The sequence below is a fragment of the Pristiophorus japonicus genome, chromosome 18 (assembly GCF_044704955.1).
Source record: "Pristiophorus japonicus isolate sPriJap1 chromosome 18, sPriJap1.hap1, whole genome shotgun sequence".
NCBI lineage: Eukaryota > Metazoa > Chordata > Chondrichthyes > Pristiophoridae > Pristiophorus > Pristiophorus japonicus.
The window spans coordinates 110,638,848-110,661,952 of record NC_091994.1 but is presented as its reverse complement, the minus strand read 5'-3'; the positions used below and the strand labels follow the sequence as shown (position 1 = coordinate 110,661,952).

Genomic DNA, 23,105 nt, shown 5'->3' with positions numbered 1-23,105 from the left:
ATTTCTTCACTCAGAGGGTGGTGAATATTTGGAATTCTCTGTCCCAGAAGCTCTGGAAGTTCAGTCTTCGAGTATATTTAAGACAGAGATCGATAGATTTTTGGATATTACGGGAATCAAGGGATATGGGGAGCAGGCAGGAAAGTGTAGTTGAGGCCAAAATCAGATCAGCCATGATCTCATTGAATGGGTGAGCAGGCTCGAGGGGCCGAATGGCCTATTTCTGCTCCTAATTCTTGTGTTGCTTATGTTCTAAAGACATTTTTCATCCTTAGAGCAAATACATTTTTATATTAAGTTTTAAATTTATTTTTCAGTAATTTAAATGAATGTTCTCCGGTTTGAATAACAAAATAATACTGAGTTCACCTTATCCATACCATATAATACTTTACCTATTTAAAACAGGCCTCAATCAGGTCACCCCTTTTACTTTCTCTCTTGACTATGCACAACCATTAATGTTTCCTCTCAGCTTTATACTTGGGGTCATTCTTTTTGCTTTTCTCTGGACCATAACAATGGCGGAAAGTGGGATCAAGATCAGTGGAAGGTGAACTTTATTCAAAGAATGCACTAATGCTGGGGTGCCTCACTTTCTTCCTAATTCATCTATCTGTTACATACCTTAAGATTATGCCTCAGTTGTGCCAAAGATGGAAGTGATTGAGATTAGGGACGTCCCTAAGGATCAGTTCCCTTTAAAGCACATTTGTATTGGAAGCTTTTTATTTATTTTTTCATTGGGATACCAAGCCAGTTTTTATTGCCCAACCTAGTTGCCCTATGTGCATTAAGAAGTAACTACGTAGTGTGGGACTAGGGTCACATACAATAATAATTACGTTTATTTATATAGTGCCTTTAACATAGTAAAACGTCCCAAGGCGCTTCACAACAGTGTTACAAGACAAAAAAATACTTACCAGTGAGGGAAAGAGACAAAAAGCGGGAGAAGAAAGTGTAAAAAGTCAACTGCTTACGTCTGAAGTGGCAGCCAAAATGCGCATGCAAATCAACACAGACGAAAAACTAAAAGAATATATTGGCCAGATCGGGTAGGAGGGGTGGATTCCCTTCCCTGAAGAGCAACTGTGAGCTAGTTCAGCTTTCACAATAATCCAGCCGCTTTCACGGTCATTGTTTGGTGCTAGCCCACAAATTACAATTTGCCATGGTGGCATTTGAACTCTCAACCTCTGGTTTTCTAGTTGAGTACCACAACCACTTGGCTCCCATACCCAATAGTCCAAATAATCGTGTTTAGTAAAGATACGATGAGACGATTGGGCAACATGCCTACCTTACAAAAGCAGAATACTGCGGATGCTGGAAATCTGAAATAGAAACAGAAAATGTTGGAAATATTCAGCGGGTCAGACAACGTCTGTGGAGAGAGAAACAGAGTTAAACGTTTCAGGCCGATAGCCTTTCGTCACAACATCAGAGTTCTGACAAAAGTCATCGAACTGAAACATTAACTCCGTTTCTCTCTCCACAGATCCTGCCTGACCCGCTGAGTATTCCCAGGATTTTCTGTTTTTAATGCCCACCTTACAGTTGCAACAAGGACAAATGTTGATCTTGTTTCCTTCGGGGAGAGGAATGAGTTGTAGCTTTATTTGGCAAACCATTTAGCAACACACATCTTGGTGATGGAGTTACCAAAAGTTTTACCAATATTCAAAGCCGGCCGTTAATTGTATTCAGAATGTCAGAGCTTTAAAGTTGCATACACAAGATTGGTACGAGGAACAATAGGACCTCGCATTAAAATTACGAATGCAACCTCCTACACTGCAGGAGCACAGAAGTATTGGGGAAGCCAGCTGGTGTCAATGACCAGTGTATCAACAGGAAATAAGTCACCCTTCCTGTAACAAAACCTTGCAAGATTCCTTGCCGGGGAGGTGGGGTTAGTGGGGAGGTGGGGGAATGGTGACAACTGAACAGGAAGTTTGCAAGGTGACTAAAGTCAGTCAAAAAGGTAATGTTTTTAGGAAGCATTTGAAGATAGTGAGAGGGGTGGCAAGGTGCAGAGGTTTAGAAAGAGAAGTCCAGATTGCAGGGACATGATGGCTGAAAGTTCTACCACTGAAGATGGACCACAGGGAGAGGAAACACACAGTATACCAGAGCTGCAAGAATGGAGGGTGTGTGGCAATGCTGGGATATAAGCCTGAATAAGACAGAACATTGAGAAGACTGGGGCAAGATCATGGAGGGATTCAAATACAAGGGTGAAGAATTTGAAGTCGATGCCCTGTGGGCAGGGAGCCAGAGGAAGGCCATGAAGCGAGAGGGGTGGGGAGTGTGCAGGAGTTTGTTTAGAATACAAGTCACAATGTTCTGGACGAGTTTCAGGTGACAAAGTTGTGAATAGGGATTTCAGGAGCAGTGGAGGTGAAATAGAAACACAGGCGGGCAATATTTCAGAGCAGTCTTCACTATTGAACCAGCTTCAAGTGACTTCCAACAACAAAAAGATCACAAGCCAGAGTTCAACAAAGCCATAAAAAAAACTTTTATAGTACGTACCAGTGTTCATGGCATACCAGAAACTAATATATTCCAGATTTTTAAAAGTCTTAAAAGGAACAGGCATCTCTATGTGCTGACATTTTGCATGACTGTATAGTCAGTAAGCTTCATTTAAAAAGGGGGTTCACCTCATATTTCCAGATTGACTCCCAGTCCCAAACTCCAATCATTCTTACACAGGATATACAGCACAGAAACAGGCCATTTGGCAAAACCAGTCCATGCCAGCATTAATGCTCCACTCGAGCCTCCTCCCGACTTTCTTCATCAGTATAACCCTCTATTCCCTTCTCCCCCATATGCTTGTCTAGCCTCCCCTTAAATGCATCGATACTATTCGCCTCAACCTCTCCCTGTGGTAGCAAGTTCCACATTCTCACCACGCTCTGGGTAAAGAATTCCCTATTGGATTTCTTGGTGACTATCTTATATTGATGGCCTCTAGTTATGCTCTTCCCCACAAGTGGAAACATTCTCTCTGTATCCACTCTATCAAAACCTTTCATAATTTTAAAGACCTCTAGTAGGTCACCCCTCAGCCTTCTCTCTTCAAGGGAAAAGAGACCCAGCCTGTTCATCCTTTCCTGATAGGTATAACTTCGCATTTCTGGTTGCCCCAGTGGCAACAGGAGCAAGTTTGCACAGCAAAAAACACTTCATCTACCCTCTACATCAATACAAATCTTTGCCATGTGATATTTGTATTTTCCGTTTGTATTTTCCATCAGTAACCTCATCACTGCACCATCCTCAGTTTGCAAACTTTACCATGCATGGCTCTTTAAAGAACCACAAGAGAACACAATTCTTTATGAACGTATTTTGGAGTGTACTTCCAAGGTCTCATTGAGGCCATTAATGAAATGGTTCACAATGAATTTCTTTCAAAGTGTGCATAATTAGCTACTTATCTGCGAAGGCATATAATCCAGGCTCAAGCTTGACCTCAACACAAAGCTTTTAGCCAAAATATGACCTGTCATTGATGATGACCGACAGATATGTTCTGCAGGACTGTCAAAGAAGCATCCTCGTCTAGGTTTGAACTTGGGTGGGGAAGGAAAAGGACATACCTTTTTTCTTTAGGAAGGATTTTCTTGTTGCTAACGGACTCTGACGAACTCGTTGGTTCTGCAAAAACTTCACTGCAGTGGCAATCTGTGGGCAAAGAGAAAGAAATACAGATATTCCATTAAATTAGTGAAGATTAAAATCTTGCTGCTGTTCAACACATAATATGCAAGATCTAACATACAAGCCAGAACAATTTCTCTCCAATATGCTATTCATATCAGCAAACTTTGCCAGACAAACCAGTTTTCTTTTTAAACAAGAATTTTTTTAATGATGATTTTTCAAATATCTATTCAACAATTCAAGATTAAAGTCATGTACAGGCCTTGCCATGAAATTCTGTTCAACAGTCAGAACAAATTCATGAGAAAATATATTTCTCAGCAAGTTTCTCCAATGAGTAGTGGGGCCACACAGATCCCAAGGTTCACGTTCCACAGTCTATATGGTGCTCGCTGATCTCAGCAATAGCCACAAAAAGGCCATTATAATCAGCTTCATGGAACCTGGACTAAGGAAGGGAGGAGAAACTGAGTTAAGGTTCAGGCTCCTGGTCAGTATCCAATGATCCCTGATGGAGCTACTACATGTATGATCAGGTAAAGATAGTATCAGAGTGTGATATCTCCTCCCCCCTGCCCCAATCACCCCTTCATGAGTGCCAACATTGACTGTCCAGGTCAATAATGGTGAGAATCAGTTTGGTCTCTGCTTTGATGCACTCCACAGTCAAATAATCAGTCACTTACTTGAATGTGAAGTTCCAGGTGTAGTCTGTCTTTTTGACATAGTAATCTGTGACAGATCTCTATAGGTTTTGTGTCATTGGTGTCATTTATCTCTATCCTATTTTCCCACTTTGTCTTATCCGACTTATCTCTGTATCATGTCCTGCTTTATATAAAAAGTCATGCAGTCTCCCAGTTTATGTTTCCCTTGCAGCAATTTGTACCTCTTTAAATTCATCTCTCCACCCGTATCCTCATTTACTCATACCTTCAAGACACCTATAATGATGCAGTTTCCCTCATTAGCATAAATCTTTAGATCCTTAATTTTCTTCTGAAAACTCTTGGCATTTGCATGAAGAATTTTAATGCACCTATTACACCCATCCCTCAGCTCATGCTGTGTCTTGTTTCATTTTCCCATTACCTCTCTGTGTGGTTATATACTTATACAGGTTAAACCTCCCTTATCCTGATGGTCTGCACCTGGGCAGAACCGGAACCAATGTCCTAGGGGGAGTGTTTGCTAGTGCTGTTGGGGAGGAGTTAAACTAATGTGGCAGGGGGATGGGAACCTATGCAGGGAGACAGAGGGAAATAAAATGGAGTCAGAAGCAAAAGATAGAAAGGAGAATAGTAAAAGTAGAGGGCAGAGAAACCTAAGGCAAAAAACAAAAAGGGCCACATTACAGCAAGGGGTAATTCTAAAGGGGTAAAGTGTGTTAAAAAGATAAGCCTGAAGGCTCTGTGCCTCAATGCGAGGAGTATTCGGAATAAGGTTGACGATTTAACTGCGCAGATGGCAGTTAACGGGTATGATATAATTGGCATCACGGAGACATGGCTCCAGGGTGACCAAGGCTGGGAACTCAACATCCAAGGGTATTCAGCATTTAGGAAGGATAGGCAGAAAGGAAAAGGAGGTGGGGTGGCATTGCTGGTTAAAGAGGAAATTAATGCAACAGTAAGAAAGGACATTAGCTTGGATAATGTGGAATCGGTATGGGTGGAGCTGCTGAATACCAAATAGCAGAAAACGCTAGTGGGAGTTGTGTACAGACCACCAAACAGTAGTCGTGAGGTTGGGGACAGCATCAAACAAGAAATAAGGGATGTGTGCGATAAAGGTACAGCAGTTTTCATGGGTGACTTTGATCTACATATTGATTGGGCTAACCAAACTGGTAGCAATGCGGTGGAGGAGGATTTTCTGGAGTGTATTAGGGATGGTTTTCTAGACCAATATATCGAGGAACCAACTAGAGAGCTGGCCATCCTAGACTGGGTGATGTGTAATGAGAAGGGACTAATTAGCAATTTTGTTGTGCGAGGCCTCTTGGGGAAGAGTGACCATAATATGGTAGAATGCTTTATTAAGATGGAGAGTGACACAGTTAATTCGGAAACTAGGATCCTGAACGTAAGGAAAGGTAACTTTGACGGTATGAGGCGTGAATTGTCTAGAATAGACTGGCAAAGGATACTTAAAGGATTGACGGTGGATAAACAATGGCAAACATTTAAAGATCACATGGATGAACTTCAGCAATTGCACATCCCTGTCTGGAGTAAAAATAAAACGGGGAAGGTGGCTCAACCGTGGCTAACAAGGGAAATCAAGGATAGTGTTAAAGCCAAGGAAGAGGCATATAACTTGGCTAGAAAAAACAAACCTGAGGACTGGGAGAAATTTAGAATTCAACAGAGGAAGACTAAGGGTTTAAGTAAGAGGGGGAAAATAGAGTACGAAAGGAAGCTTGCAGGGAACATAAAAACTGATTGCAAAAGCTTCTATAAATATGTGAAGAGAAAAAGATTAATGAAGGCAAACATAGGTCCCTTGCTGTCGGATTCAGGTGAATTTATAATGGGGAACAAAGAAATAGCAGACCAATTGAACAAATACTTTGGTTCTGTCTTCACGAAGGAAGACACAAATAACCTTCCGAAAGTACTAGGGGACCGAGGGTCTAGTGAGAAGAAGGAACTGAAGGATATCCTTATCAGGCGGGAAATTGTGTTAGGGAAATTGATGGGATTGAAGGCCGATAAATCCCGGGGCCTGATAGTCTGCATCCCAGAGTACGTAAGGAAGTGGCCCTAGAAATAGTGGATACATTGGTGATCATTTTCCAACAGTCTATTGACTCCAGATCAGTTCCTATGGACTTGAGGGTAGCTAATGTAACACCACTTTTTAAAAAAGGAGAGAGAAAACGGGTAATTATAGACCGGTTAGCCTGACATCAGTAGTGGGGAAAATGTTGGAATCAATCATTAAGGATGAAATAGCAGCGCATTTGGACAGCAGTGACAGGATTGGACCAAGTCAGCATGGCTTTATGAAAGGGAAATCATGCTTGACGAATCTTCTGTAATTTTTTGAGGATGTAACTGGTAGAGTGGACAAGGGAGAACCGGTGGATGTGGTGTATTTGGACTTTCAAAAGGCTTTTGACAAGGTCCCGCACAAAAGATTGGTGTGCAAAATTAAAGCACATGGTATTAGGGGTAATGTACTGAAGTGGATAGAAAACTGGTTGGCAGACAGGAAGCAGAGAGTCGGGATAAATGGGTCTTTTTCAGAATGGCAGGCAGTGACTAGTGGTGTGCCGCAGGGCTCAGTGCTGGGACCCCAGCTCTTTACAATATACATTAACGATTTAGATGAAGGAATTGAGTGTAATATCTCCAAGTTTGCAGATGACACTAAACTAGGTGGCGGTATGAGCTGTGAGGAGGACGCTAAGAGGCTGCAGGGTGACTTGGACAGGTTAGGTGAGTGGGCAAATGCATGGCAGATGCAGTATAATGTGGATAAATGTGAGGTTATCCATTTTGGGGGCAAAAACACAAAGGCAGATTATCTGAATGGTGGCAGATTAGGAAAAGGGGAGGTGCAACGAGACCTGGGTGTCATGGTTCATCAGTCACTGAAAGTGGGCATGCAGGTACAGCAGGCGGTGAAGAAGGCAAATGGTATGTTGGCTTTAATAGCTAGGGGATTTGAGTATAGGAGCAGGGAGGTCTTACTGCAGTTATACAGGGCCTTGGTGAGGCTTCACCTGGAATATTGTGTTCAGTTTTGGTCTCCTAATCTGAGGAAGGACGTTCTTGCTATTGAGGGAGTGCAGCGAAGGTTCACCAGACTGATTCCAGGGATGGCTAGGCTGTCATATGAGGAGAGACTGGATCAACTGGCCTTTATTCACTGGAGTTTAGAAGGATGAGAGGGGATGTCATAGAAACGTATAAGATTCTGACGGGACTGGACAGGTTAGATGTGGGAAGAATGTTCCCGATGTTGGGGAAGCCCAGAACCAGGGGACATAGTCTTAGGATAAGGGGTAGGCCATTTAGGACTGAGATGAGGAGAAACGTCTTCACTCACAGAGTTGTTAACCTGTGGAATTCCCTGCCGCAGAGAGTTGTTGATGCCAGTTCATTGGATATATTCAAGAGGGAGTTAGATATGGCCCTTACGGCTAAGGGGATCAAGGGGTATGGAGAGAAAGCAGGAAAGGGGTACTGAGGGAATGATCAGCCATGATCTTATTGAATGGCTCGAAGGGCCGAATGGCCTACTCCTGTACCTATTTTCTATGTTTCTATCCGGAACCCTTGGGACCTGGCCTGTTAAGGGATTTTTTTCGGATGAGGGGTGGTCACGTTAAATTGGATGGTATAGGTACTGAGCAAGGGGACATCGGGGCTGGATGGCTTGGGACTGGGAGTGCAGTGCAGCAGAGAGAACATGAGGGCGGGGGGAGTGGGTTGATCGTGGGGTCAGGCCAGTGATTGTGGGAGTAGGCAGCGAGGAAGGACTTCAATTTGTTCATGTCGGAGTTCTGCGCATGCTCCACCCGGTGGCCGGGAATGGTTCCAGATGAGGGGTGGTTCCGGATAAGAGAGTTCTGGATAAGGGAGGTTCAATCTGCACTCGCCCCGGCTCTTTTGTACCACTTTCTGCATTCAAAGTGCCAGTTCTTGTCCCATTCCTGTTCCACAATATTTGGCCTCTGTAGCTCTTCTAGTTTCAGTGTTCAAATGTTTGCCCCACCTACCTTACTAGTTTAACATAAGAAATAGGAGCAGGGGTCGGCCAATTGGCCCCTTCCGCCATTCAATAAGATCATGGCTGATCTGATCTTGGCCTCAACTCCACTTCCCTGCCCGCTCCCCATAACCCTTTACTCCCTCATCGTTCAAAAATCTGTCTATCTCCGCCTTAAATATATTCAATGACCCAGCCTCCACTGCTCTCTGGAGTAGAGAATTCCACAGATTCACAACCCTCAGAGAGAAGAAATTCCACCTCATCACAATTTTAAGTGGGCGACCCTTTATTCTGAAACTATGCCCCTAGTTCTAGATTCCCCACGAGGGGAAACATCCTCTCTGCATCTACCAGCCCCCTCAGAATCTTCTACGTTTCAATAAGATCATCTCTCATTGTTCTAAACTCCAATGCGTATAGGCCCAACCTGCTCAATCTTTCTTCATCTCAGGAATCAACCTAGTGAACCTTCTCTGAACTGCCTCCAATGCAAGTATATCCTTCCTTAAATTCTTCCCCACTGCCATACGTAGCCTCTCTATTAGGACTTTTATACGAGTTCAATTCAGCTGAAACCCATCTTATTTGAACAGCTTCCTCTTAACCCAGAATTTGCCCCAATGTCACGGGATCAGCCCAAAGAGCTCCCTTAAATGTGATGATCAACCCATAACGCGGTGTATCATTAAATAAAAATAATGAAAGAGTATTTGCATTAATCTGAAAATACATTACTAACACCCGAGAGCATCTGCAAGTACTTTCACAAGTTAGCAAGCCTTAAATATATCAGCAAATATGCGAGTTTTGATACCACAGATCTTAACATGCCCAGATGGAATCTGCTTTTGATAAATCCCGTAGAGAGGGAGATGTTGGAAGTAAAGAATTCAAAAGTGCATATTTTTCAGCTCCTTCTTGCTTTAACAGCAGACTGCACGGGTGCTTTACTATAATGCAATGTAACATACAAGAATCTTATCACACTTGTAAACCAACCTGTCATTTTTCTAATTGCAGTTTAGAATTTTTATTGAAAAATAGATGACAACGTCAGCAGTACAGAAAGAATCAGTTACCAAATCTGTGCAGTCCATTATGACAATCGACTACCATCCATATGATACAGGAGAGTACACTGACTTGATTAGATTCATTTGATAAGTTTTGTATTACACATTTTAGGTAGAATGACAAAAAGAGATATCTGTGTGTAAAATGCATTACTCATAATGGCAAAAAAACATTAAAGCAACTGTAGTTAAAATGTTCAGTTCTAACACCTGTGGTCAGCCTGATTCAATTGTAAAAACATCTTCTATAATTGGTTAAAAGGTTTTGATCGACATTTTTCTTTAAAAATAGCTGATTTTAAAAAACAGACTGTGTCAAGTTGCAGAGAAGCAGTCGTTAGTAATTTATTTTGGAAAAATTCTGGTAAAAAGGAATATCTGAAATGAAGGATCCAACTTAACTACTAAAAACTAAAAGGAGATGGAGATGAAATCAAAAGCATCTTTGGAGGGAGTACTTTACATTGTAAGTAAAATGAAGGCACTACTCAATCAATAGGTTACACCACAATTGTGTTTGAAGAGTAAATTATTTTACCACAATGCTGCTTAAACTGTCACACTTATATTTGAATTTTGTCATTCCTTTCGCTGGATATTTAAAACCCAATTTATTTTGCTTCCCCCATCCAACTAACATTTAGACAGGTTTGCAGTCTTACTATCTTTTCTGTAAAGATTTGCGTTGCGTTGCAGTAACAAAAGCAAGCCCGATTAGCAAGAGCTTTAATGTAAACACTCTGTCCAACCTGCCCAACCTCACAGAAACATCAGCATATGCATGTCGTTAAGAGAATCATTTCAGCTTTCTCCCGAGAAATTAACAGATTCGTCTGCAGTTGGGAATGAATGTACTGGACTGCTTACTTGCCAAATGCCATTCTGTAATGAACTTCTATATGAAAAAAAATAGAATTTCTGAAGCCATTGATGATTGACTGCATCTCCTGAGTGGTAGGAGAGGAGGTGATGCTTTTACCTAGTGTACTGTACCATTTATGTATTACACACACATTTTATTTTAAAACTAGTAAAAAGTAAAATACCGGCCTGGAATTTAAGCAGAAAAGTATGATGACATATACAATTCCAAGGTCCTACAATAGCTAAGTGTCTAACAAATGTTTTGTATTCACACTGGCGTCACGCCTGACTATATGCAAATTTGTGTCACACTTACACTCTATTGGTTCAAATTTCATATTCAAACAGCAGCAAATTACAACCAAATATGTCATACACAAAACCATTAACAATGAGCAAGTAGAAATGAAAACTACCAGTCATCAAGGTCAGCGAATGACAAACTGTAGAGGGGCAGTCAGCAACAGCTCCAATAAAAAACGGAAAGCAATTAAATTGCTCAATTTGTTTTGATTAAACTAACCTATGCAGCAGCATTTTGAGTGTTAGAAACGCCTCTAAAAGTATGCTCCATCAAAGGCTGATTCCTGCGTGTGAAATCTTCAGCTTCCAAGGCCTATCGTTGGTAACTGAGGAATTTAAAATGTTTACCAAAAAGTTCTACTTAAATATAGTGTTGCAGATATATTTGGTAAAGTAGGGAAGATGCAAGTAAGCTTAAACTAACATTTTATACGTTTTTTTGTTGTTATAAAACTCCACACCGTAAACAGATGGACAATAAAGATAAGCAGCTGCTCCTTGTGTCACATGCAGACATCCAGTTATTTATGGAGTACAGATGTAAAGGAACAAATTTATTTATCGACCTGCAGTTGAAAGATGTGCATTTCTATAGCGCCTTTCACGACCACCAGACATCCCAATGCGCTTTACAGCCAATGAAGTACTTTTTTTGAAATGTAGTCACTGTTGTAATGTAGAAAATGCAGCAGCCAATTTGCGCACAGGAAGCTCCCACAAACAGCAATGTGATAATGACCAGATAATCTGATGTTGATTGAGGGATAAATATTGGCCAGGACACAGCAGATAACTACTCTGTCCTTCTTCGAAATACTGCCGCGGGATCTTTAACTTCCACCTGAGAGAGCTGCTGTCTCACCCAAAAGACCTCCAACAGTGCAGCACTCCCTCGGCACTGCACTGGAATGTCAGCCTAGATTTTTGTGCTCAAATCTCTGGAGTGAGGCTTGAACCAACAACCTTCTGACTCAGGGATGAGTGTGCTATCCACTGAGCCACGGTTGATACACAAAGGAAAATAATATTTGCAGGTTCTAATCCAAAACATTTATTTCACGGTCGCGTGAGATTGTTTCACTCCTGTGTGTGCTCCCTCCTTCACTTTAACATCCCTACCCTTTGCTTTGGAACCGTTTTAATGAATCATATTTGAAAAAGTATACACCCGGGTGTGTGCGTGTGGGGGGGGTGGATTCTCTCAGAGTAGTTTAAAGCCTTTTCTCAAGCGAATGATTAGATGTCACTTATCTATATTGGAGACACACTTTGGAATCCTTGTACCTTAAAAAGGAACATTCTTTTGAAACAGATGAAAGGAAGGATGACTTCACAGTGAAACTTTATGTAAGTCACTCAAGTCGGAGCATGCAGGGACCTAACCTGTTGTCCTCACCAAAAGTGCGTTCACTTATATGGATATAGGTTCACTGAAAACTAGCATATATTCAACTTAACCATCTAGGTTCCAATATACAAAATAGAGAAAAAGCCACATATTTAAATGATACTTCATTTTCATATACTCTAAAACATCCTGTTTTTCATGTCTACTACAATCGAGCGTTTACATTATCATACACAGGAACAGGTTTCATTTGATATGTATTTCTTCATGGAACACATTTATATATATTTTTTTTAATCATTTAGAAACATTGGACTTACCCGGAGGAAAATACTAGCTTGTAACTCACTGGTGGGGCTTGCAACCATAATAAAATGGTTTAACTGTGATGGCCACAGTTAGCAAAGTTTGGCTTGTCCTAGTTTACTATACTGACAGTACTGTTTATTTATTATGTAATTCATCAATATCGGGCTAGAATTTCAAATAAATCAGTCATTGTCGGATTGCCGCCCAAAATACCGCTCAGATTCTCAAATTATCTCCGGCAAAAAATTCCATTAAAAATTTTTTAAAATCCGCTCAGCGAAAAAAAATGGAACTTACACCCCGATTCTCGGCGGAAAATGGAATCTTGGGCCGACTGGGCGGTTCTTAAACAAAATGGGCGATGTTTACTAAAATTTACACCGAGGCTGCGGGTTGGGCCGAGGAGAAAAACACAAAAAATAGTTTTTCAAAAAAACAAAAATAAAATCAGAACAAACAAACATTCTCGGGACCTTTTCCACTTAAATCACTGCAAGATCATTTTAAAATAATTAGTAAAAACACATTTACTTATCTTTTTTTGCAGGGCTACTTACCTACCGCCTCGCACCGCCCAGCTCTGCTGCTTCTTGTGGTCGTTTTCATTTAATACTTGCTTACGGGTCACGACTGAACCAAAAATCGGGTGATGGCGGTCTATGGACGGTCACGCCGGTGGTCCGCTCCCCAGCGTACTCCGAGACCGCCGGCGGAACTCAGCTATGGAAATTATCGCCCACCCGGTTCTCGCCCAAAACGACCAATATCGCCGAGAAACCGGACGCGATGCAATGGAAATTCTAGCCCATCGTCTTTTAGAAAGAGCACGGTTGAGGCGATTGGTTTATTTAAAAAAAAAGACATGCATTTAGAGGACCTTTCATGACCACCGGGCGACTCAAAACGCTTTACAGCCAATGAAGTATTTATGGAGTGTAGTCACTGTTGTAATGTGGGAAAAGCAGCAGCCAATTTGCGCACAGCAAGCTCCCACAAATAGCAATGTGTTAATGACCAGATAATTTTTTTTTTTTTGTTATGTTGATTGAGGGATAAATATTGGCCAGTGCCACGGGATCTTTTACGGCCACCCGAGAGGGCAGACTAGGCCTCGGTTTAACGTCTCATCTGAAAGAAGCACCTCCGACAGTGCAGCACTCCCTCAGCACTGCACTGGAGTGTCAGCCTAGATTTTTTAATGCTCAAGTCCCTGGAGTGGGACTTGAACCCACAACTTTCTGTCTCAGAGGCGAGAGTGCTGCCCACTGAGCCACAGCTGACACTTTATTTAGTACCATTTTATCCTCGACGGTTATGTATAGTAAACATTATAATTAAGAATATTGAATGTTCACGACAGCGCAATAGCAATGTTCTAATTGTTATTTTATTTGTAAGTCGAGCATTGGGACAGCCATTTCCAAAAGTTATTTTCAATGTCTGCAGAGATTGGGCTTCAAGGGAAACTATATAACAGAAGCAAATTATAGCAGAAATATAGATGTTAATCAAAGGTGACCCTGTCTATAGAATTGATGCACTATAAGATTGTTAATATCAAATGATGCTGCATTTCCTGCATTACAACAGTGACCACACTTCAAAAGTACTTCATTGGCTGTAAAGAGCTTTGGGACATCCTGAGGTCGTGAAAGGCGCTATATAAATGCAAGTCTTTTTTTAAACTCTCATGTTTTAAAGCACATTCATTTAAGTTACAAACTAGTTCGGCAATTCAAAAGCTGAATAAACTCTATAAAAAGATAGCTGGAATGAGGTAACTATAAATTTCCATCTGTTCGCACATAATCCAGCAGGCACACACTAAAGAAACGACAAGCAAGGTGCTCCCCCTAGCTGATGCCCGATTTCTCCTGTCTAAAGGAAAACAAAATGTACCCAGGTGCTTTGAATCTACTGCAGCTATTGGGTTCTCTTATGAAAGTGGCACTTTTTCACTAATGGTAATGCTCCTGCAAACCAATGACACTGCAACGCCTCAATCAATTATAACCTAATCAGTCCTTTTTAAGCTGTGTCTAGTTATAGCGTTGTACATCAGAACATCTTATTTCCTTTAAGGAGACAGGGGAAGATAGGTTCTTGCTATGTTAACTCTTCATTTGCCACATTACTTTTGAACTTCCCAAAGTTCACTTTAAAAAAAAAGTAAACTAGATTGGTTTGATCAAATACGTAAATGAAAAGGCAAGTAAATTAGCTGCCACAATATCATAAAATCATAGAATAGTACAACACAGAAGGCGGCAATTCGGCTCATCGAGTCTACGCCCGTTCTTTCGAAGAGCAATCTGGTTAGTCCCATTCCCCCGCACTTTCCCCATACACCGTCAATTTTTGTTCTCCTTCAAGTATTTATCCAATTCCCTTTTGAAGACTGCTATTGAATCTGTATCCGCCATGCTATCAGGCAATGCATTCCAAATCCTAGCCACTTGCTGCATAAAAAGGTTTTCCTCACGTCGCCTCTGGTAAATTTGCCAGTCACCTTAAATCTGTGCCCTCTGCATCATGTTCACATTTGGTTCGGAACAAACTTGGTTATTTGATCAGTTTAGATTTTATGTATTTTGATGCCGTTTCTTGGTCTTCAGCTCTTCCCAGATCTATGTTAAAGTTCCCATTTTAATAAATTACCAAAAGAAAACTACAGTACTGAGAGCGCTAGCCGAAAACCTTGCAAAATCCTCAAGCTTTCATTGACCGCAGTGTAACAGCACCATGATCTACTACAATATCAGAGGTGGTGGCCGTACATTGTTGGGGACCTCAGACAGTCAGTAAGTTCCAAGTCACCACAAGTGGGACCCCAACAACTTTGAGCAGCAGTTTGCTGTCATTAATAACTAGACAATGTTACATTAATCCCCTGGCATTTTGTCCTGAGTTTATACATTAGTGCTAAAGCTCATAATTTAAAAGGTGCATTCACACGATGACTGTAGTGACAGCCGAGGCTCCGAAGTTACGCTCTCGCCTCGGAGTCAGAGAAAAAGACAGACTTGCATTTATATGGCGCCTTTCACGACCACCGGACATCCCAAAGTGCTTTACAGTCAATGAAGTACTTTTGGAGTGTAGTCACTGATGTAATGTGAGAAACGCGGCAGTCAATTTGCGCACAGCAAGCTCCCACAAACAGCAATGTGATAAGGACCAGATAATCTGTTTTTGTTATGTTGATTGAGGGATAAATATTGGCCCAGGTTACCGGGGATAACTCCCCTGCTCTTCTTCAAAATACTGCCATGGGATCTTTCACGTCCACCTGAGAGAACAGACAGGACCTTGGTGTAATGTTTCATCTGAAAGATGGCATCTCCAACAGTGCAGCGCTCCCTCAGCACTGCACTGGAGTGTCAGTGTAGATTTCTGTGCTCAAGTTCCTGGAGTGGGACTTGAACCCACAACCTTCTGACTCAGAGGCGAGTGTGCTGCCCACTGAGCCACAGCTGGGATGTTGCTTCAAGCCACTCCAGAGACTTGAGCACATAATCTTCTCTGACACTTCAATGCAGTACTGAGGGAGTATGCACAATCGGAGGTGCTGTCTTTCAGATGAGAGGCTAATACGAGTCCCTGTCTGCCCTCTCACACTGGCGTCAATGATCCCAGGGCAGTACTCAAAGAGCAGGGCAGTTCTCCTGGTGTCCTGGCCAGTATTATCTTTCAACCAATACAACCAAAAGCAGATTATCTGGCCATTTATCTGACTGTTGTTCGTGGATCTTGCTGTGTGTAAATTAGTGGCCATGTTTCCTACAACAGTGACTGCATTCAGAAATACTTAATCGGCTGGGAAGCATTCTGGTACATCTTGAAATCATGAAAAGCCATATATATATATATATATATATATATATATATATATATATATAGAGGTTTTTTCTTACTTTTACAGTCAGTAAGAAGCAGTTTTACTTCGCACCAACAGTGTAGTTATTGTGTAAATGAATCGTGAATCCAAAGTCCAGGCCCAACCTGACACTGGAGCAATGATCCCTGGAGACAGGATTCTTACTCCACTTCTTTTCACTTAATATCCAGTTTGAGTCTTCACATCCTATTTACATGTCACAAAGTTAGTGTCACTGCGAAGTTGTAGTGTAAAAGTACCATAAATTATATTTCCCCACTGTAATACATAAGGTGAATAATCAGAACGCTTTAAATGAAAGTTGATAGGGACAAAGTTTCCAACTCAAGTTTCAATGTACAAATCATTTAAAATAAAACTCGGCTCTATGGGGAGCGGGCGGGGAAGTGGAGCCGAGCCCAGGATCAGATCAGCCATGATCTTATTAAATGGCGGAGCAGGCTCGAGGGGCCAATGGCCGACTCCTGCTCCTGTTTCTTATGTTCTTAACCGCAGCCTCTTATCTCATCCTTTCATGCAGTTAAGATTTGCACTATGGAAATAATCAAAACTCCACTCAACTGGATGGAATTTTAAACAGGATTATTGGATGGTACATTCCACTGAAGGCAACCCCAACCCGTCACATCTCTTGTACCTCATTGGTCAGATCTGGCCGGCAAGCATCAGGTATAGCAAGTGTCTAAATTCTACCCACTTCCAGTCCTGGTTAAATGCTGGAAGCGATCACAAGTGTTGTGTAGTAAAATAAAGAAACGGGATGTGAAAAATTCTAGTGCCAGCAATACTAAGATGATAATATAACACAGCTGGGCAATTCATACTAACACTTTTTTTTTATCTGCCCACTGAGAAACTCTTCTTAGATGAAGCCAAGTTGTTGATTATTACTCAGTAACCAAAGAATGAAACAAGCTATGAATGGAAGCTCCTTGAGAAAAGATTTCTTTTTGCCAAAATTAGATTAGCTATTTTGAGAATCAAATCTTTATTCACGGCTGATAGAGTACAACTACTTTCCTACAATTATTGGTTGTTAGCCCAAATCTAGGTGCACTGTAGGAAGGATGTCCGGGCCCTGGAGAGGGTGCAGAGATGTGCCAGAATGATACCAGGGATGAGGGACTCCAGTTGTGTGGAGAGACTGGAGAAGCTGGGAGTGTTCTCCTTAGAGCTGAGAAGGTTAAGGAGAGATTGAATAGAGGTGTTTCAAATCATGAAGGGTTTTGAGAGTGTAAATAAGGAGAAACTGGCAGGAGCATCAGCAACCAGAGGACATAGATTTAATATAATTGGCACAAGGACCAGAGGGAACATGAGATTTTTTTTGAAACCCAAAGAGTTATGAGGGGGCTCGACAAGGTGGATGCAGAGAGGATGTTTCCACTGATGGGGGAGACTAGAACTTGGGGGCATGATCTTAGAATAAAGGGCCGCCCATTTAAAACTGAGATGAGGAGGAATTTCTTCTCTCAGAGGGTTGTAAATCTGTGGAATTCGCTGCCTCAGAGAGCTGTGGAAGCTGGGACATTGAATAAATTTAAGACAGCGATAGACAGTTTCTTAACCGATAAGGGAATAAGGGAATATGGAGAGCAAGCAGGTGAGTGGAGCTGAGTCCATGATCGGATCAGCCACGATCGTATTAAATGGCGGAGCAGGCTCGAGGGGCCGTATGGCCTACTCCTGCTCCTGTTTCTTATGTTATGATGATCTACTTGAAAGGATGGTGGAAGCAGATTCAATAGTAACTTTCAAAAGGGAATTGGATATACTGCATACTTGAAATGGAAAAATCTGCAGGGCTATGGGGAACGACGAGGAGTGGGATTAATTGGATAGCTCTTTCAAAAGAGCTGGCACAGCCACAGTGAGCTGAACGGCCTCTTTCTGTGCTGCAAGATTCTATATATGTTGAATTGAAGAGTCAAGTCTGTACAAGTTTAACACAGGAAGTTCATTCTACTTGAACAAACAGTTTGTGAGCGAATCTGTAAGTTTAAATTTAAGCTAGATTCTTGAAATATTACACCTCTGAAGTTTGCATTGATAGAATACTCCTACATACAATGTACTGTTATGGATACTCATTTCCAACTTCTAGTATTTTTTTTAATAAAAGAATTCCTGTACAGGTACAATGTCTCAAATCCGGAAACCTTGGGACCGAGACCGTGCCGGTGTTCGAATTTTTTCGGATTTTGGGTATGCTGCCGAGACAAAGTACTAATGGTGGCGTGGGTCAGGCCAGGTCGAGGGTCATTCAGCAAGGCTCGGACCGATCGCACACCATTTAAAACATAGCGGCGAAGCCGATAACTAGTCCGACCCGCTGGTTTTTGGACAATAATTCCAGATTTTATTTTACTGATTATCAAATGGGATTTTCTGAAAAATATCTGGTTTTCAAACAGCCAGATTTGAGACATTGTACCTGTAGTTGATCTTGACAATATCATGAACTTACAGTGTGGATGTTTGAGAAAGCTACATAAATTACTTTACCAAAGCTTCAAGTTGTTTGATAAATTCATTAATCAAAAGATGATCGCTTTAGATGCTATAATGTAGCTGCTTCTAAGTAAAAAAAAAAGCTAGAAAAGAAATCATTAACAAGTACAGAATTCAGCCTCTGTGCAGATCAATTCATTTTACACTTGACTGTACATTCATGTAAAAGTACCTTTTATGCAATAAAGGCTCATAACATGTCTAAACCTTGTTATGCCAGGCTCAAGTTCCTGTCAAACAATGGTTTTCAAAAAAAAATGAAGCTCTATTTTAATTAGCAGGATTCGTGAGTGATTTGATAACAGCAGGAGTTGCTTGAATGCTTTCAACTTGATGGGATATAGATACATGAAGTCAGCAGCTAGAATAGATTTGATGCAACTAGATATTTCCCTTTGCTCTTGCATGTGATTATTGTCTGTTTAACACTTTAACCTTTCAGCCTCAGGCCTGTCGCTATATAAAGAATTGCAACAGAAAACGTTTCATCAACCTTCAAACCTGTGCATACCAAATCTAAAAACATCTAAATAAAGCATACAGTCCCATAGTGTTTGGCTTTTATTGGTTTCTAACTTCAAAGAAGTATGCTGAGACTCAGATTGCTGTGTTATGCAAAAGGTTTCAGAACATTGGTTACTTGAACTGCCATAAGCAAATGTCAGTGCATTGGTTAGTGACTCATCGAAAAAGTAACTAAATTTGAAGGGTTTTTTTGTGAAATAGTCACATCTTGAACTGTATGTTCTTGTTGTTCTCATTATATCACGCAGTACATAAAAACCAGTCATTCCGGTTACAAATATTAAACAATAAGCAATTCTAACCAGACAGTTTTTTTAAAAAACCATAATGTTTCTGATGAGATAGATATGGGTTCAATCTAGTTACTGATTCTATCAATAAAGCCACTGTTCAAAAAGAGTAAAGTAAATTCAACTTGGGGTGGCTCAGTGGTGCAGCACACTTGTATATTGCAATGTGCACCCGAACTCTGAATCCTGGCTCCACTGACATTCACACCAGCAATACTCCCACAAGAACACACGAAATAGGAGGAGTAGGCCATACAGCCCCTTGAGCCTGCTCCGCCTGAACTTCGACAGCAACTCCACTTTCAAGTACCACCAGCACTGCCTCCGCAAGATCCTGCAAATCCATTAGCAGGACCGACACACCGTCAGTGTTCTCGCTCAGGCCAACATCCCCAGCATCGAAGCACTGACCACGCTCGATCAGCTCCGTTGGGCGGGCCACATCGTTCGCATGCCCGACTCGAAACTCCCAAAGCAAGCGCTCCATGCGGAGCTTCGACACGGCAAACAAGCCCCAAGTGGGCAGAGGAAAATGCTTCAAGGACATCCTCAAAGCCTCACTGCCAAAGTGCAACATTCCCATCGACTCCTGGAAATCCCTGGCCCAAGGCCGCCCAAGTGGAGGAAGAGCATCTGGGAGGGCACTGAGCACCTCGAGTCTCGTCGCCGAGAGCATGCAAAAATCAAGCGCAGGCAGCGGAAGGAGCGTGCGGCAAACCAGACTCCCCACCCACCCTTTCCTCCAACCAATGTCTGCCCCAACCTGTGACAGAGACTGTAATTCCCGTATTGGACTGTTCAGTCACCTGAGAACTCACTTCTAGAGTGGAAGCAAGTCATCCTCGACTCTGAGGGACTGCCCTTGATGATGATTTTCCGCCCGATCCCCATATCCTTCGATTCCCTTAGTGCCCAAAAATCTATCAATCTTAGTCTTGATTATGCTCATCGCCGGACCATCCACAGCCCTCTGAGGCTCCCCCTCTCTCCAAACCCCATTTTGCAGCCCCCCCATCCACCGCCCCCCCTGTTGCCCAGCTCTTCTTCCCACTGACAACCAATTGTTCAGCTCAGCCAGGTCATCGGGAACATCATCAACCAGAGGGCCCATGGGCAGTCACTCCGTCGCCAGCATTCCTTTAACAACAAAAAGGCTACAGAGCAGCACTGGCAGAGTGTGTTGAAGTGCTGCTGCCCACACGCAAAGGCAGTAAAGTTGGGAATCAAAACCTTTTGCGGGGGAGGAAGAGAGAATGAGGCAATGTGCAACAACTAAAGTCGAAAAATAAAGTTGCTGGCTTTAGGTCTGGACTAAAAACTGTAGAACGTGCCAAAGACTAACCACCATCTGCCTTGAGCAATTAGTTGCATTCAGCACAAAGCTTATGCATTCCAACATATGACATTTTCAGTGTCTTAGAATTTCAGAAATAGCGCTGGAAAATGCTTTACAAATAAAACTCCTGCAGCTCAAAGAATTAACATCACATGATTTCACAGTACATCAGGAACTGATAATGTGCAGATCATGATGGTCTCTTATGAAATCTTCAAATAAACTTGCTCACCATGACCAGGTACTAGACTGCAGATGGAACAACAAGCTTCTGAAGATATCCGTGTCTCTCCTCCTCCACCACCCCCAGCCACAAATATGGCTTGTATCAGAAATGAGAAAGGGAGAAAAAGAGCGTATGTATCTAAATCAAACCAGCCTTTAGCTAAAAATCCAATAGACTCATCTTGTACAGTGGAATTTCGATTACCCGCAACCCCGATTATCCATGCTCTCACTCTGCAGACAATGGAAGACTAGTGGGAGTTGGGCCTGCTGGATATTTTTGCTTTATTCATCTCAAGATCAGCTGGCACCAGAACAGGGGATTAACCACCTGATCTTCTGATTCAAAAAGCCAGCAACAGTTAAATCTGTGTCCTCTGGTTATTGACCCTCCTGCCAGTTTCTCCTTATTTCAACTGGTAGAACTGGCACAGGTCCGAAACAATGAATAAATGCTTGAGGTGAGCACTAAAGACAAGTGCTTAGCTGCAACGATCCACTCTGCAGCCTCCACTATGGACAGCGGATCAAGTCAGAGCCTCCAGATTTAAAAAAAATGGGCTCCGGTACTGGTGTTCATGCAGAAACAAGCGCAGGCAGCGGAAGGAGCATGCGGCAAATCAGTCCCACCCACCCTTTCCTTCAACCACTTGTGACAGAAACTGTTCAGTCACCTGAGAACTCACTTTTAGAGTGGAAGCAAGTCTTCCTCGATTCCGAGGGACTGCCTATGATGAATACAGTCATCATCATCATCATCATCATAGGCCGTCCCTCGGAATCGAGGAAGACTTGCTTCCACTCCTGAAGTGAGTTCTTTGGTGGCTGAACAGTCCAACACGAGAGCCACAGACTCTGTCATAGGTGGGACAGATAGTTGTTGAGGGAAGGGGTGGGTGGGACTGGTTTGCCGCACGCTCTTTCCGTTGCCTGCGCTTGGTTTTGGCGTGGCACTCATCATTCAGTGGCACAGGTGAGTTTTTAAGCAGATACGCTCGGTGTGGATTTGAACATTGGCAACTTTGCAGTGTTCATCTTATGGGGAACGGTAACACAGTGGTTATGTGACTGGACCTAGTAATCCAGAGGCCTGGATTAATGATCCAGAGACACGAGTTTAAATCCCACCACGGCAGCTGGGGAATTTAAATCCAGTTAATTAAATAAATCTAGCACTGCCCTCTTCGCACCACCATCTTTTCGCGGGTATTTAGGGACGGGCAATAAATGCTGGTCTTGCCAGCGACACCGACATCCCGTGAATTAATCAATTTAAAATGCTAAAGGGACTGTTGGAAATCGGTATGTGCTGCCTGGTGTGTTTACCTCTGTAGTTAGTAGAGCATTTTTGGCCGGCCTACCCAGGGTTCTGGCAGCTGGAGTCACGAGTAGGTGGCTGGGGAGTTTTGAGCTGGCAGATCAGTTGATTGATCACTTTTTCCAATGGCAGCTAATTTTGCGGCAGGAGCAGAACATTAGAGGCACGCTAATGGAGAGGACGGAGGAACAAACACCACGACCACCAAGAGGCAGTATGGATTCACTTGGAGCAATCTATTCAGCAACCTCCCTGAGGTTAGTGCTACAAAGGTGATTAAAATCAAGACAGAGCATATCTTTTTAAATGAGCACCAGTACCGGTGAATGAAATGCATGATAAATGCAACATTAGCTAGTACAGTAACCAAACAGTGTTACATTCAACATAGCTGGTAGCCCACATTCCAGCTGGTCTTCCACAATACAAGCCTGTGGATAAGCCCGTCTCTGCCCTTGCCTCAGCTCATCCACTGCTTAAGCCCTCATCCATGCCTTTGTTACCTCTACACTTGACTATTCCAACGCACTCCTAGCTGACCTCCCACATTCTACCCTATGTAAACTAGAGGTGATCCAAAACTCGGCAGCCCCGTGTCCTAACTCGCACCAAGTCCCGCTCACCCATCTTCTTCTTCTGAGGCAGTCCCTCGGAGTCAAGGATGACTTGCTTCCACACTATGAGTTCTCAGGTGACTGATGAGAC

General features: G+C 42.4%; 1 protein-coding gene across 3 annotated transcripts in view; it reads right to left on the bottom strand.

The window, feature by feature from the left end:
* pex14 (peroxisomal biogenesis factor 14) overlaps window positions 1-23,105 on the bottom strand; it is a 256,878-nt gene that overhangs the window by 114,494 nt on the left and 119,279 nt on the right. For all 3 annotated transcript variants that reach the window (XM_070860576.1, XM_070860575.1, XM_070860574.1), the window contains exon 3: window positions 3,615-3,699. In XM_070860576.1, coding sequence (XP_070716677.1) covers window positions 3,615-3,699 — 85 coding nt within the window. The remainder of the gene's footprint in view (window positions 1-3,614; window positions 3,700-23,105) is intronic.